Consider the following 16,570-nt stretch of genomic DNA (forward strand, 5'->3'; position numbering starts at 1 on the left):
AAAAATCTTTACAAGGTAAAGAAGAAAATACCATGATTGAACTTAAGCAAGAATATGATCTTTTTCTTTGAAGAGAGCCAACAACTACAGGTTAAACTCAAATAAAGCATAGTATTTAATGGCAAACAAACCTGGTAAACACCTCTCAACACTCACAAAACAAATACACACAAAACAAGTTATAATTAAATAAATGCTTTAGTTAGAAACAAGATGAAGGAAAAAGGAAACTGCTCTTGATAGTATCACCGATATTTAATAAGCTTACATATCGGCCACACGGCCTTCGTCAGAGCTTTTGTGATTTAAAGAAATGTGCACCCTTATGTGGATCTGGCCCCACCCACATCCGTTCTACACATCGAAGGGGGTTGGAGGAGAAGGAAAAACAAATAAGTGTTACCAAATATAACAATATGCATTTCATAAATATTACAAAAGTGTATAAATAAGGCGTATTGAACACGTCTGTAAAATGTCAATGAGATTTGAGACCCGGGGGTTTAGGGGTGCCCCAACCTCTACACCAGCTCCAGACTCAACCACAAATATCGGAATTGCAAGATTCCGTTGCCCATACTGATTCTGTTTTTACATGGTAGATCAACTTTAATAGTGCAGGCAGACTGTGGCTTCAATCAATCATGTCATTGTCTGCCTCATTTCCAATCCCCCATATATTTCTTTGTAAATATATATATATATATAAATGTTTGTTTTTTGAAATATATTTTATTTTATTATTTTCCCTAAACCCTATCATCCCTCCCCTAATTGGAGTAAACTAATGGACAACAACTATTAGGCTTCTACTTCCAGTTTATACATTATATATACATTTTACAGACACAGTATATTTTACAATAGTTATCTTTCGTTTGTTTTCAGTTCCATCCTTCAGCTCTACTCAACCCCTCCCATCTATCTCTGAACACCATCCAGTTCCATCCTTCAGCTCTACTCAACCCCTCCCATCTATCTCTGAACACCATCCAGTTCCATCCTTCAGCTCTACTCAACCCCTCCCATCTATCTCTGAACACCATCCAGTCCCATCCTTCAGCTCCACTCAACCCCTCCCATCTATCTCTGAACACCATCCAGTCCCATCCTTCAGCTCCACTCAACCCCTCCCATCTATCTCTGAACACCATCCAGTCCCCTCCTTCAGCTCCACTCAACCCCTCCCATCTATCTCTGAACACCATCCAGTTTCTATTTGCCATATATTTTTTCAACTGTGCTGTGATGTTTCACAGAAGTTTCTGAACCTTTCTATTCTCATAGCTTGCACAGATTGTACATTAAAGATAAACATTTACTATTATTATATCATTGAGCGATAAACTATGACTTTTTAAAATCACCCAGCAGTGCTATTCGCAGAGTTAGCTCCAGGTAAGTGTTGAAATTCTTCAGCCATTCCTGAACCTTTGACCAAAAACAAGCTACATATGGACAATACCAGAACAGATGATCTAATAATTCTGTCTCTTCGCAGAAACATCTGCAGCGCTGGGATGGTTGTATCCCCAACATACTCTATATAACATTCTATTGGTTGCAAAAATTGTTTTATAACTATCTAAGTTTGAATCTAGAGTTGTTTTGTGTATCAGTTCATAAAACATGTGCCATGAAATCAGTACATACTGATGACGTTAATGTTGATGCAGCCGAGGTTTCTGTGGCGGAGAGCTCAGAGGCGGGCGTGCTAGTGACTGAACTCCCAGCAGTGGTTACCGAGGGCAGTGGCAATGCTGACTCCAAGGCTGATACACCTGTCTCACAGACAACGGAGAATGATGTGCCCAGTGTAATTACAGACACGCCGGGTGATGTGCCCAGTGTCATTACAGACACGCCGGGTGATGTGCCCAGTGTAATTACAGACACGTCGGGTGATGTGCCCAGTGTAATTACAGACATGTAGGGTGATGTGCCCATTGGAATTATAGACACGCGGCGTGATGTGCCCAAGGTAATTATAGACACGCAGGGTGATGTGCCCAGTGTAATTATAGACAAGCAGGGTGATGTGCCCAGTGTAATTATAGACACGCAGGGTGATGTGCCCAGTGTAATTATAGACACGCAGGGTGATGTGCCCAGTGTAATTATAGACACGCAGGGTGATGTGCCCAGTGTAATTATAGACACACAGGGTGATGTGCCCAGTGTAATTACAGGCACGCGGGGTGATGTGCCCAGTGTAATTATAGACACACAGGGTGATGTGCCCAGTGTAATTATAGACACGCAGGGTGATGTGCCCAGTGTAATTATAGACAAGCAGGGTGATGTGCCCAGTGTAATTACAGACAGGCAGGGTGATGTGCCCAGTGTAATTATAGCCACGCCGGGTGATGTGCCCAGTGTAATTATAGACACGCCGGGTGATGTGCCCAGTGTAATTATAGACACGCCGGGTGATGTGCCCAGTGGAATTGTAGACAAGCAGGGTGATGTGCCCAGTGGAATTATAGACACGCAGGGAGATGTGCCCAGTGTAATTATAGACAAGCAGGGTGATGTGCCCAGTGTAATTACAGACACGTGGGGTGATTGTGGGGAGGAGTTGGAGGCAGTTGGGGGGAGCCGGGGGCTCCGGATTCCGTGGAGCTGCCCGATGAGGATGGAGGAATGGAGGAGCTGTAAAACCGATCCGACACTAGATAGGAACTGGGAGGAAGCTCATCCACAGTCGGAGGTGGCCTTAACCAATGTGTTGAAACAGCACGGACTAGTAGACGTGTGGAGACAGGATCTATACATGTGTGAAGGTAGTGGAGGGGAAGATTAGTGCAGCAGAGCTACATAGGATCTATGTCAGTAAGGGGAGAAACAGGGTTTTGGGCTCAAAGATCTGCCCTAGTGGCATCTCATACCATCACATGTTAAGAACTTCTGCTCTTTCCATGACATAGACTGACCAGCTGGAAGCTATGATCCCTTATTGATGTCACTTGTTAAATGCACTTCAATCAGTGTAGATGAAAGGGATGAGACAGGTTATTAAAGAAGGATTTTTAAGCAGTACTCTGGGCCGGCTAGGATAAGGTCTACTATTTAGAGGTTGGAGCTGGATATTAGCGACATTGTGTAACGGTTTTCTTGTGTCGAAGGAGAGGCGGACCAAAACGCAGCGTGGTTATTACTCACGGTTCTATAATAAAGAAACTATACATGAATAGACTAACAAACGAAGTTTGAGGGCTATGCGGACTATTCAGAGGTTGGAGCTGGGTATTAGAGACATTGACTTAGGATCAGAGACGGAGTTCTAAATTCTAAAGTTGTCCGTGATGAGATCGAATCTCACAACCTTTGGGTAGCTAGATAATCGAGTTATAAGCCCTCCCTCCCTCCCCCCCAATCCCGCCCTCCCTCCCTCCCTCCCGCCCATCCCTCCCTCCACCCTTCCTTCCTTCCTTCCTTCCTTCCTTCCTTCCTTCCTTCCTTCCTTCCTTCCTTCCTTCCTTCCTTCCTTCCTTCCTTCCTTCCTTCCTTCCCTCCCTCCCTCCCTCCCTCCCTCCCTCCCTCCTTCCACCCCTCCCTCCCTCCTTCCCTCCACCCCTCCCTCCACCCCTCCATCCCTCCTTCCTTCCCTCCCTCCCTCCCTCCACCCCGAACAACCACCCTACCTTGATTTTGGGGGCTGACTCTGGACCCATATGTTGGAGGACCTACTGTAGGTATAGCATAGCCAATAGGTGAAGGGACTGCCTAGTAAACTACTGGTTGGGACAGTTAAAAATGGCAGTGTGGAAGACCAGGAAACATGAGATGCATGTGGTGGGGTGTACAGACCCCAGAGTTGTGCTGCTAGCGCTTGTGCCGGCTCGGCTCACACTGGAGTACGCATATGGGAGGATGGAAAACCGTCTGGAGATTTCGTAAAGGATTGGATGGGGTTCTATGTGCAGTGAACGAGGAGTGGGGTTTGTTTCGAACTTTCTAGTGTGTTAAAATTAAATAAAGCTTGTTATTGGGCCAATAAAGGATCTGGACACATCCCTCTGATGACAGCACTGTCAAAGACAACTCTTTGATAGGCAGATCTGTAAATCAGGGTTGTTGGCACCAACAGCCAGTCCAACAGAGAGGAATGGGTAAAGTTGCTTAGTAAACCTTTCTTTATATGTGTGGATAAGCGTCATGTCCTTGGGGTCGTAAAAGGACAACTCCCCCATGTTGTAGTCCAGCTCCACTCTGACCCTCCGGGGTCTCCTCTTCATAGCAAGTGTCCCATCTGCTACTATATACCGACCAGACATCTGCCCAATTTGCCATATTCCAAGCCTTGGTGTTCTATTTATCTCTACCTTCCTGTTGATGGACTCTTTGACCACTCCTAGAAACCAGTAAGGGTGATCCCCCACCTCCACCTCCCAGCTGTGCTTCCCTGAGCTGAACCCCTCAGAGCCCAGAACATCTGCGTAGAACATACACCGCTCCGGGTTGTCAGGGAGCTGCTGCCTTTGGTCTGAGCATCTCACAGTGGTCAGATCATCAGACAGAGACAGACAGGGATGTGCAGTGTTGGGATCAAGAATCACAGGGGCTAAAAACAAAAGAGGTCATATTGTATGAACAATACATGTCTTATTATATTGACTTTTCAATTAACTCTGTTCATTAATATGATCAATTTTGTACTCACAGTGTTTAACAATCTGCTGCATCTTCTCCCAGACTCTGAACTGCAGGTTGCCAAGGCTTTTGGCCACATCTATCAGTGCTCCTGAAACCCTCTCTGGGTCCGGAAGTGTGCAGTTGGCTCTGGAAGAATGTTCAGGAGTTAGTGCTGCTGTGGGCTTGGGTTCAGAACCCCAGACAAGAGAGACAGAAGGCAACATACTTACGCTTTCATGGTGGCCTTGAAGTTCTGTAAAGCATATGATAAAATGTGATTATTGGGCAAAGGGTTTAGTATTTACTGTAGGACCACAATGACTACATGAGAGAGAAGTTCTGACCTGCAGGAATGAGATGTCTGTAGCTCTCAACTCCACCTCTATGGATTTGATTGTGTCTGAAAGGGACAATATCTCTCCTTTTATCTTCTCAATCTTCTTCATCATCATCAGACTCTTGTGCTCCTCTTCCTTCCTCAGTGCAGCGATGCTGACTGCCTCTTCATCTAGTAGAAACTGGTGAAGCTTCTCAAACTCCTTCTTAATCTGTCTCTCTGTGTGCTGGGACTGGCTCTGGAGACAATATCAAACACTTGGATTGTAATTGGAATTCTCCAATAATACTTCTATTATTAAGGAACACTTGTATGATTTATACATACCTTAATGTGCTCAGCTGTTTGATCAAAGGTTTGTTTAACTTCATTGAAGACTTCCATTTTATTCTGTAAGGGCTTCAAGGCAGTCTGGAGTTGCTCCTAGAATGAGACAAAACCTCACTATACTGCAGATCTAACAGAACTGTTCATTCCATCCAATGTGTTCTAACAGAACACATCCAATGTGATCTAACAGAACCCATCCAATGTGATCTAACAGAACCCATCCAATGTGATCTAACAGAACCCATCCAATGTGTTCTAACAGAACCCATCCAATGTGATCTAACATAACCCATCCAATGTGTTCTAACATAACCCATCCAATGTGTTCTAACAGAACCCATCCAATGTGTTCTAACAGAACCCATCCAATGTGTTCTAACAGAACCCATCCAATGTGTTCTAACAGAACCCATCCAATGTGATCTAACAGAACCCATCCAATGTGATCTAACAGAACCCATCCAATGTGATCTAACAGAACACATCCAATGTGTTCTAACAGAACACATCCAATGTGTTCTAACAGAACACATCCAATGTGTCTAATGTTGGTGGGGCATAGTATTCTGTTTTCATGTGACTTCTGATAAATTAGTTTTTCTTGAGAGTATTTTTTAACAGAGCTGAGATGTACTTGGAAGTGTAAAGTTGTAGGGATACAGGTGAAACCAGTCAGTCAGTAACACCTACATGGTAACACCTACACGGTGGCATAACAGGATGATTGGGATTCCGTGAACCAAGAGGTTGTGAGTTGAGGACATGTTGAATAATAATGACTTTATGAAGAAACATACACAACGTAATTATGTTTGTCAAAGTGTGCAAAATATGTAAGTTGTAAACACTATGTTAAAAGCTTTGCCTGTGTGTGTGCCTGTGTGCGCGTGTGTGCCTGTGTGTGTGCCTGTGTGTGTGCCTGTGTGTGTGCCTGTGTGTGTGCCTGTGTGTGTGTGCCTGTGTGTGTGCCTGTGTGTGTGTGTGTGCCTGTGTGTGTGCCTGTGTGTGTGCCTGTGTGTGTGCCTGTGTGTGTGTGCCTGTGTGTGTGTGCCTGTGTGTGTGTGTGTGCCTGTGTGTGTGTGCCTGTGTGTGTGTGTGCCTGTGTGTGTGTGTGCTTGTGTGTGTGTGCCTGTGTGTGTGTGTGCCTGTGTGTGTGTGCCTGTGTGTGTGTGCCTGTGTGTGTGTGTGTGCCTGTGTGTGTGCCTGTGTGTGTGTGCCTGTGTGTGTGTGTGCGTGTCCAATGAAATCTTATTGGTTGTGTGCAGTTTGGAGATCTTATCGCAGGTGCAGCGAAATTCTTGTGTGTTTATCTCCAACAGTGCAGCAATACAAAACAATACACCCAAATGAAGCAACACCAGAATGAGTAATGTTAGTCTGGAATAAATCTTTTCCCCCTTAGATTTCTTCACATTTTATTGTGGGATTAAAATGGATTGAATTGTCTTTTTTTTTTTTTTTTGGTCAACGGTCTACACAAAATACTCTAAGGTCAAATTGGAAGAACAAAAGATGAATAAAAAATAACACACTAATATCCCCCCTGAGTCAAAACATGTTAGAAACACATTTGGCAGTGTTAACAGCTGTGAGTCTTCTTGGGTAATTGTCATAAGAGCGTTGTGCATTGGGAAAGGAGAAAGGGGATAGCTAGTCAGTTGCACAACAATGCATTTAACTTGTTATGGCTGGGGGCAGTATTGAGTAGATTGGATTAATAAGGTGCCCAGAGTAAACTGTCTGCTACTCAGGCCCAGTTGCTAATATATGCATAGTATTAGTATATTTGGATAGTTTCTAAAACTGTTTGAATTATGTCTGTGAGTATAACAGAACTCATATGGCAGGCAAAAACCTTAGAAAAAATCCAACCAGGAAGTGGGAAATCTGAAGTTTGTAGTTTTTCAACCCTTTGCCTATCGAATATATTAGTGTCTATGAGGTCAAATTGCACTTCCTAAGGCTTCCACTAGATGTCAACAGTCTTTAGAACCTTGTTAGATGCTTCTGCTGTGAAGGAGGGGCAAATGAGAGGGGAATGAGTCAGAGGTCTGCTAGGAGCCACGAGCTGACCATGCGCGTTCACGTGATAGTTAGCTTGAGTTCCATTGCTTTTCTACAGACAAAGGAATTCTCCGGTTGGAACATTATTGATGATTTATGTTAAAAACATCCTAAAGATTGATTCTATACATCGTTTGACATGTTTCTACGGACTGTAACTGAACTTTGAGACTTTCGTCTGCACCTAGTGATCACACATCATGAATTTGGAATTCTGGGCTAAACGCTCTAACAAAAAGAAGGTATTTGGACATAAATGATGGACTTTACCGAACAAATCAAACATTTATTGTGGAACTGGGATTCCTGGGAGTGCATTCTGATGAAGATCATCAAAGATAAGTGAATATTTATAATGCTATTTCTGACTTCTGTTGACTACACAACATGGCGGATATCTGTTTGGGTTGTTTTGGTCTCTGAGCGCTGTACTCAGATTATTGCATGGTGTGCTTTTTTGGTAAAGCTTTTAAGAAATATGACACAACGGTTGCATTAAGGAGAAGTTTATCTAAAGTTCCATGCATAACACTTGTATCTTTTATCAATGTTTATTATGAGTAATTCTCTAAATTGATGTGGCTCTCTGCAAAATCACCAGATGTTTTGGAACTACTGAACATAACGAGCCAATGTATACTGAGATTTTTTGATAAAAATACTAACTTTATTGAACAAAACATACATGTTTTGTGTAACATGAAGTCCTATGAGTGTCATCTGATGAAGATCAAAGGTTAGTGATTAATTTATCTCTATTTCTGCTTTTTGTGACTCTTTGACTGGAAAAATGGCTGTGTTTTTCTGTGACTAGGCACTCACCTAACATAATCGTTTGGTGTGCTTTCGCCGTAAAGCCTTTTTAAAATCGGACACTGTGGTGGGATTAATATGAAGTGTATCTGTAAAATGGTGTAAAATACTTGTATATTTGAGGAATTTAAAATTTGAAATTTCTGTTGTTTTGAATTTGGCGCCCTGCACTTTCAATGGCTGTTGTCATATCTATCCCGTTAGCGGGATCTCAGCCCAAAGAGGTAAAATGTGCCATCTTCATTTAACCCAACCCCTCTGAATCAGAGAAGTGGAATATATGCCTATTATTCTTTACGAAATTCTTCAAGCTCTGTCAAGGTGTTGTGGATCATGGCAAGACAGCAAATTTCTGTTTTAAATTTTTTATGAATGTGCAAAATGACTAAAAACCTGTTTTCACTTTGTCATTATGGGGTATTGTGATATTATGGTATTGTGGTCTTGTGCGTTGATTGCTGAGGAATTATTTGAATCCATTTTAGAATAAGGCTGTAACGTAGCCATGTGGATAAAGTCAAGGGCTCTGAATACTTTCTGAAGGCACTGTCTATATACAGTACCAGTCAAGTTTGGACACACCTACTCATTCAAGGGTTTTTCTTTATTTTTACTATTTTCTACATTGTAGAATAATAGTGAAGACATCAAAACTGTGAAACAACAGATGTGGAATCATGTAGTGACCAAAAAAGTGTTAAACAAAATCAAAATATATTTTAGATTTCAGATTCTTCAAAGTAGCCACCCTTCGCCTTGATGACAGATTTGCACACTCTTGGCATTCTTTTAAAAAAGCAAAAAAAACTTGAGTTAGTAGGTGATTCCAATATATATGAGTAGGTGTGTCCAATATATATGAGTAGGTGTGTCCAATATATATGAGTAGGTGTGTCCAATATATATGAGTAGGTGTGTCCAATATATATGAGTAGGTGTGTCCAATATATATGAGTAGGTGTGTCCAATATATATGAGTAGGTGTGTCCAAAACATACTATATAATATCAAAGTGAAAATGAAATGATTTACTGTATACAGTATGTATGTATATATATATAATCTCACTTTGTAACACAAAAAAAAAAAATTAAGTTCCAGGAGGTGTAGACTTTCTATAAACACTGTAAAGGTTTAGACACTGTAAAGGTTTAGACACTGTAAAGGTTTAGACACTGTATAGGTTTAGACACTGTATAGGTTTAGACACTGTAAAGGTTTAGACACTGTAAACGTTTAGACACTGTATAGGTTTAGACACTGTAAAGGTTTAGACACTGTGACACTGTATAGGTTTAGGCACTGTGACACAGTCTAGGTTTAGACACTGTAAAGGTTTAGACACTGTGACACTGTATAGGTTTAGACACTGTAAAGGTTTAGACACTGTAACACTGTATAGGTATAGACACTGTAAAGGTTTAGACACTGTGACACTGTATAGGTTTAGGCACTGTAAAGGTTTAGACACTGTGACACTGTATAGGTTTAGACACTGTAAAGGTTTAGACACTGTGACACTGTAAAGGTTTAGACACTGTGACACTGTATAGGTATAGACACTGTAAAGGTTTAGACACTGTATAGGTTTAGACACTGTATAGGTTTAGACACTGTGACACTGTATAGGTTTAGACACTGTAAAGGTTTAGACACTGTATAGGTTTAGACACTGTATAGGTTTAGACACTGTATAGGTTTAGACACTGTGACACTGTATAGTTTTAGACACTGTATAGGTTTAGACACTGTATAGGTTTAGACACTGTGACACTGTATAGGTATAGACACTGTAAAGGTTTAGACACTGTATAGGTTTAGACACTGTAAAGGTTTAGACACTGTATAGGTTTAGACACTGTATAGGTTTAGACACTGTATAGGTTTAGACACTGTGACACTGTATAGGTATAGACACTGTAAAGGTTTAGACACTGTATAGGTTTAGACACTGTATAGGTTTAGACACTGTATAGGTTTAGACACTGTGACACTGTATAGGTTTAGACACTGTAAAGGTTTAGACACTGTATAGGTTTAGACACTGTATAGGTTTAGACACTGTATAGGTTTAGACACTGTGACACTGTAAAGGTTTAGACACTGTATAGGTTTAGACACTGTAAAGGTTTAGACACTGTAAAGGTTTAGACACTGTATAGGTTTAGACACTGTATAGGTTTAGACACTGTATAGGTTTAGACACTGTGACACTGTAAAGGTTTAGACACTGTATAGGTTTAGACACTGTAAAGGTTTAGACACTGTAAAGGTTTAGACACTGTGACACTGTATAGGTTTAGACACCGTATAGGTACAGCCATTCGCTGCTGCCAACATACTGACTCAACTCCAGCCACTTTAATAATGGAAAAATCGATGTAATAAATGTATCACTAGCCACTTTAAACAATGCCACTTTATATAATGTTGACATACCCTACATTACTCATGTCATATGTATATTATGTTAGGTATACCATCTACTGCATCTTGCCTATGCCGTTCTGTACCATCACTCATTCATACATTTTTATGTACATATTGTTATTCATTCCTTTACACTTGTGTGTATAAGGTAGTTGTTGTGAAATTGTTAGATTAGATTACTTGTTAGATATTACTGCATGGTCGGAACTAGAAGCACAAGCATTTCGATACGCTCGCATTAACATCTGCTAACCATGTGTATGTGACGAATAACATTTGATTTGATTTGATAGACACTGTATAGGTATAGACACTGTATAGGTATAGACACTGTATAGGTATAAACACTGTATAGGTATAAACACTGTATAGGTATAGACACTGTATAGGTATAGACACTGTATAGGTATATAAACTGTATAGGTATATAAACTGTATAGGTATAGACACAGCATAGGTATAGACACAGCATAGGTATAGACACAGCATAGGTATAAACACTGTATAGGTATAGTCAGTGTATAGGTATAGACTCTGTATAGGTATAGTCACTGTATAGGTATAGACTCAGTATAGGTATAGTCACTGTATAGGTATAGACTCAGTATAGGTATAGTCACTGTATAGGTAAAACACTGTATAGGTATAGGTATGAAAAGCCAACTGACATTTACTCCTGAGGTGCTGACTTGTTGCACTCTCGACAACTACTGTGATTATTATTATTTGACCCTGCTGGTCCTCTATGAACATTTGAACATCTTGGCCATGTTCTGTTATAATCTCCACCCGACACAGCCAGAAGAGGACTGGCCACCCCTCATAGCCTGGTTCCTCTCTAGGTTTTGGCCTTTCTAGAGAGTTTTTCCTAGCCACCATGCTTCTACACCTGCATTGCTTGCTGTTTGGGGTTTTAGGCTGAGTTTCTGTACAGCATGTTGAGATATCAGCTGATGTAAGAGTGCTATATAAATAAATTAGATTTGATTTGTTTGCATGGACTGAGCTGTGTCTCAATCCACTGCCTCCACCAATGTTTGGCCTTCCACATCTGCGGTGGAATCAGAATCACCTTTAGTCACCCAGTACACAGTCAGAATGTTTCTTGGTGATATGGAGCTGCCTGAGAGACAACATTTAGAGACAGAATACAGACAATGAAGTTTAAACAAATTGTACATACATTATCTACAACCAGGTAGAGTGAGCATAGAGTTATAAGAGAATGAGCAGATATACAAATGTACAGTGGGTATACGGTTGATATACAGTGGGAATACGGTTGATATACAGTGGGAATACGGTTGATATACAGTGGGTATACGGTTGATATACAGTGGGTATACGGTTGATATAGGTGGGTATACGGTTGATATACAGTGGGTATACGGTTGATATACAGTGGGTATACGGTTGATATACAGTGGGTATACGGTTGATATACAGTGGGTATACGGTTGATATACAGTGGGTATACGGTTGATATACAGTGGGTATACGGTTGATATACAGTGGGAATACGGTTGATGTACAGTGGGTATACGGTTGATATACAGTGGGTATACGGTTGATATACAGTGGGAATACGGTTGATGTACAGTGGGTATACGGTTGATATACAGTGGGTATACGGTTGATATACAGTGGGTATACGGTTGATATACAGTGGGTATACGGTTGATATACAGTGGGAATACGGTTGATGTACAGTGGGTATACGGTTGATATACAGTGGGTATACGGTTGATATACAGTGGGTATACGGTTGATGTACAGTGGGTATACGGTTGATATACAGTGGGTATACGGTTGATGTACAGTGGGTATACGGTTGATATACAGTGGGTATACGGTTGATATACAGTGGGTATACGGTTGATATACAGTGGGTATACGGTTGATATACAGTGGGTATACGGTTGATATACAGTGGGTATACGGTTGATGTACAGTGGGTATACGGTTGATATACAGTGGGTATACGGTTGATATACAGTGGGTATACGGTTGATATACAGTGGGTATACGGTTGATATACAGTGGGTATACGGTTGATATACAGTGGGAATACGGTTGATATACAGTGGGTATACGGTTGATATACAGTGGGTATACGGTTGATATACAGTGGGTATACGGTTGATAAACAGTGGGTATACGGTTGATATACAGTGGGTATACGGTTGATATAGGTGGGTATACTGTTGATATACAGTGGGTATACGGTTGATATACAGTGGGTATACGGTTGATATACAGTGGGAATACGGTTGATATACAGTGGGAATACGGTTGATATACAGTGGGTATACGGTTGATATACAGTGGGTATACGGTTGATATACAGTGGGTATACGGTTGATATACAGTGGGTATACGGTTGATATACAGTGGGTATACGGTTGATATACAGTGGGTATACGGTTGATATACAGTGGGTATACGGTTGATATACAGTGGGTATACGGTTGATATACAGTGGGTATACGGTTGATATACAGTGGGTATACGGTTGATATACAGTGGGTATACGGTTGATATACAGTGGGTATACGGTTGATATAGGTGGGTATACGGTTGATATACAGTGGGTATACGGTTGATATACAGTGGGTATACGGTTGATTTAGGTGGGTATATGGTTGATATACAGTGGAGATATAATCATACTGATGCTACATTTACAGTATCAGTAAGAATATATCTAAATGCAGAAAGATGGACAGAGTGCAATGCAGTATAGTGTAGCTTTTTTGTCTACAGTTCAGAGATGGCTTGATGCAATGTGCAGTATACAGTATAGTGACTTTAGTCGCTATGGGCCAGATCCCCTCAGCAGCCTCCTTTGGGCCAGGTGGCCAGTTGGTGAGGGCCACAACCCGGAGGGGGGAGATGCTTCAGGTGGTGGGAAGTTTTGATCATGAGTGACCTGAACCGCCTGCCAGAGGTGAATTTTTGGAGGATGGTTTGACCGGGATGGTAGGGCTTTTCTGTATGCTTCCTTGCCCTGGAGTTAAATAACGTGACAAAATGTCGAAAAAGTAAAGGGGTCTGAATACTTCCAAAGGTAGTTCATGGAGGGCCTGTGTCACCCTGTGTCCCTCTCTGCAGACCGGACAACGCGTTGTCCACCACTGCAGTGGACAGACGCAGACCCAAACCAGACGCTGATTTAGGAGGTGAGGATGGACTCAACGATTGACGTGTGGCTGAGCTTCAGCGGTGTTTGTCACACCTGGAGATATTCCAAATATCTTCTCACGAAAACATCTGTAGCGTCTGAACGGTTCGGCCTACAAACTCTATGGAAAGATGAGACTTTGCTACACGACCCCCACAAGCGCCACTGGACTTGTCTAAAGTCAGAACCACCCATCTTCCAACTTCTGTCTGTAGCGTCAGAACATTTTGGGCTACGTAATAATATTACCCCTCTATAGAAAGGTGAGACTCTCACAAACTCATGCATGTTGGTTGTTTTCTCCACAATCTGAAGGTAGCCCAGGTACCAGTTTAAAAAATGAATGGGGATGTACAGGGCCTTCGGATGTATTCAGACCCCTTGACTGTCTCCGTATTTTGTTACATTACAGCCATGTAAAAATCACATAATATCCCATATTGACAAAGCAAAATATTTTTTGCAAATATATATACCATTTTTATAACAGAAATACCTTATTTACATAAGTATTCAGAACTTTGCTATGAGCTCAAGTGCATCCTGTTTCCATTGGGGTAAATTCAATTGATTGGACATGATTTGGAAAGGCCCACACCTGTCTTTATTAGGTCCGACAGTTTCTAAAAACCTGTTTTCACTTTGTCATTATGGGGTATTTTGTGTAGATCGATACGATTTTTTTTATTTATTTAATACATTTTAGAACAAGGATGTAATGGAAAAAAAGTGGAAAAATTCAAGGGGTCTGAATATTTTTTCCCAATGCACTGTATGAATCTGTAATTCATTGTGTTTCTATGGGCTAAACAGCAGTAAGACTAAATTCAATGTTTCATCAAATCATTTTTGTATGTTTTTTTCTATACCTAAAGGGGTCCTAAAATTTTGAATCAAATAGCCTCAACACTAGTTGGTTTAGTATAATCCTGACAACTACTCACATATAGTAGTACATGTATGGAATCAAACATAGCTCCAAACAAGATATTTCTCTGCCCTTTTGTTTCTAGTCTGACACTATAGTGGATTCATATTCCAAAATGTCATCACTTTTGCCAAATGACAGGAAAGCAGTTTCAGCATGACTCATGTAAATCTAAAGCAAGTTAAACAGGTTCTCTTACCTTGTAATCCTGTGCAGCCTCATCTATTGGGACACAGTCATGATATTTATGTTTCTTTGAGGCCTGGCACACAAAGCAGATGGACTGTTTATCCTCCAGACAGAAGAGTTTGAGATTCTCATTGTGCAAACTGCAGAGCACCGCAGGTCCTGCTGAATCTCTCTGAATTCTCGTCTGTAAGAAGGACTCACACAGGTTCTTTAAGACCCGATTACAGGGAGGTTCAGTCTTCGAGGATCTCCTCCTGCAGAATGGGCATTCCTGAGATCCCTTCTGTTTCCAGAAGTTCTGCAGACAGGTTTTACATACGCTGTGGCTACATGACAGAATGACTGGATCAACGAAGATGTCACAGCACACAGGACAAGATAAATCCTCTTCTGGGAAAAATGAGCTGGAAGCCATTTTATAATTTGTTGTCACTCCCTCTTCCAAATGATGTCTTGTATCTGTAGAATAAATTCTCTCTGATCAACTAACTCCAGTCCCAGTGTGAGATTGTGGCCTAGAGAGTGAGCCCCGGAGTGATCAGCACTTCACCCTCAACAAGTGGAGAAAGGAGTGGAGATGACAGGAAATCAGGTGACTGGTTACACAGGAAAATAATTTCCCTATTTGTGCATGTATGGGAGGGTATGGGTGTGGCTTTGACAACAGAGTGAGATGGTGGGAGATAACTTTCCCTCTTCAGGTGGACGAGAGAGAGAGAGAGAGAGAGAGAGAGAGAGAGAGAGAGACAATGTGTTTCTCCAGTTGTTGAGGTTTGGCATGGTAGGACTGGAGGCGAGGCAGGGAAGAATGCATGCTGCTCTGGCGGTGTTCAGTGTCATTGTGTCTTTCAGCCACCAACTTTCAGCTTGGCTCTCTGGGATCAGGCCAGAGCAGCATGAGAGATGTAGATGTGTTTCCTGAATATGAATGAGCAGAGTCAATGGGATCTCATTAATCAGCTGTGCCAGATACAAATGGTGGACCTGCTACTGTGTCACTGCTATACTCTTTCTCAATTCAACTCTTTCTTTCTCTTTCTCAATTCAATTCAAGGGGCTTTATTGGTATGGGAAACATGTGTTAACATTGCCAAAGCAAGTGAGGTAGATAATATACAAAAGTGAAATAATAATAATATGCATGCTGGGAGTGTTTGGTGCATGCTGGGAATTGTGTTGTGTAGAGTTAGAAATCTTGTTTTTTATTTTACGTTTCCTTTTCTTGGTGGTATCTTTTTTTTTCTTCCTCTGCATGATTAAGGTTGTCATTATTATTTTTATTTAGTTGTTGTGGTAGAATTAAGTCTATTGTTTTTCGTGTCGAAATTATCCTGGTTTTGGCGGGGATGGCGACCCACATGGGGACGCCGTCCCTGTCACTTCAGCACGGCTTTAGGTGTGTTACTGAAGCTACTGTCACTGTGGAGGAGTTTCTGGTCGCCGTAGGAGAGAAGGTGGGATATGAGAATGTTGCTTATGCGTCACGGATGAATAAAGCGGTGGTGGTTTTTCTTAAAGAAGAGTGTCTGGTTGATCGTACGGTTGAGCATGGCGTACTTCTTAAAGAAGAGTGTCTGGTTGATCGGATGGTTGAGCATGGTGTACTTCTTAAAGAAGAGTGTCTGGTTGATCGGATGGTTGAGCATGGTGTACTTCTTAAAGA

The 16,570-nt window shown here is 41.4% G+C and overlaps 1 protein-coding gene across 1 annotated transcript; it reads right to left on the reverse strand.

Moving 5' to 3' along the window:
* Positions 1 to 3,632: 3,632 nt before the first annotated feature.
* Positions 3,633 to 15,485, reverse strand: LOC109880510 (nuclear factor 7, brain-like). Its single transcript, XM_020472717.2, has 6 exons — positions 14,918 to 15,485; positions 5,300 to 5,395; positions 4,980 to 5,210; positions 4,866 to 4,888; positions 4,664 to 4,782; positions 3,633 to 4,564 (listed from the first exon to the last, which is right to left on the reverse strand). Exons 1-6 carry the CDS (start codon positions 15,320 to 15,322, stop codon positions 4,035 to 4,037), a joined length of 1,404 nt encoding a protein of 467 aa, XP_020328306.1. The 5' UTR covers positions 15,323 to 15,485; the 3' UTR covers positions 3,633 to 4,034.
* Positions 15,486 to 16,570: the final 1,085 nt, after the last annotated feature.

Source organism: Oncorhynchus kisutch, linkage group LG14 (genome assembly GCF_002021735.2).
Source record: "Oncorhynchus kisutch isolate 150728-3 linkage group LG14, Okis_V2, whole genome shotgun sequence".
Taxonomy (NCBI): Eukaryota; Metazoa; Chordata; class Actinopteri; order Salmoniformes; family Salmonidae; genus Oncorhynchus; species Oncorhynchus kisutch.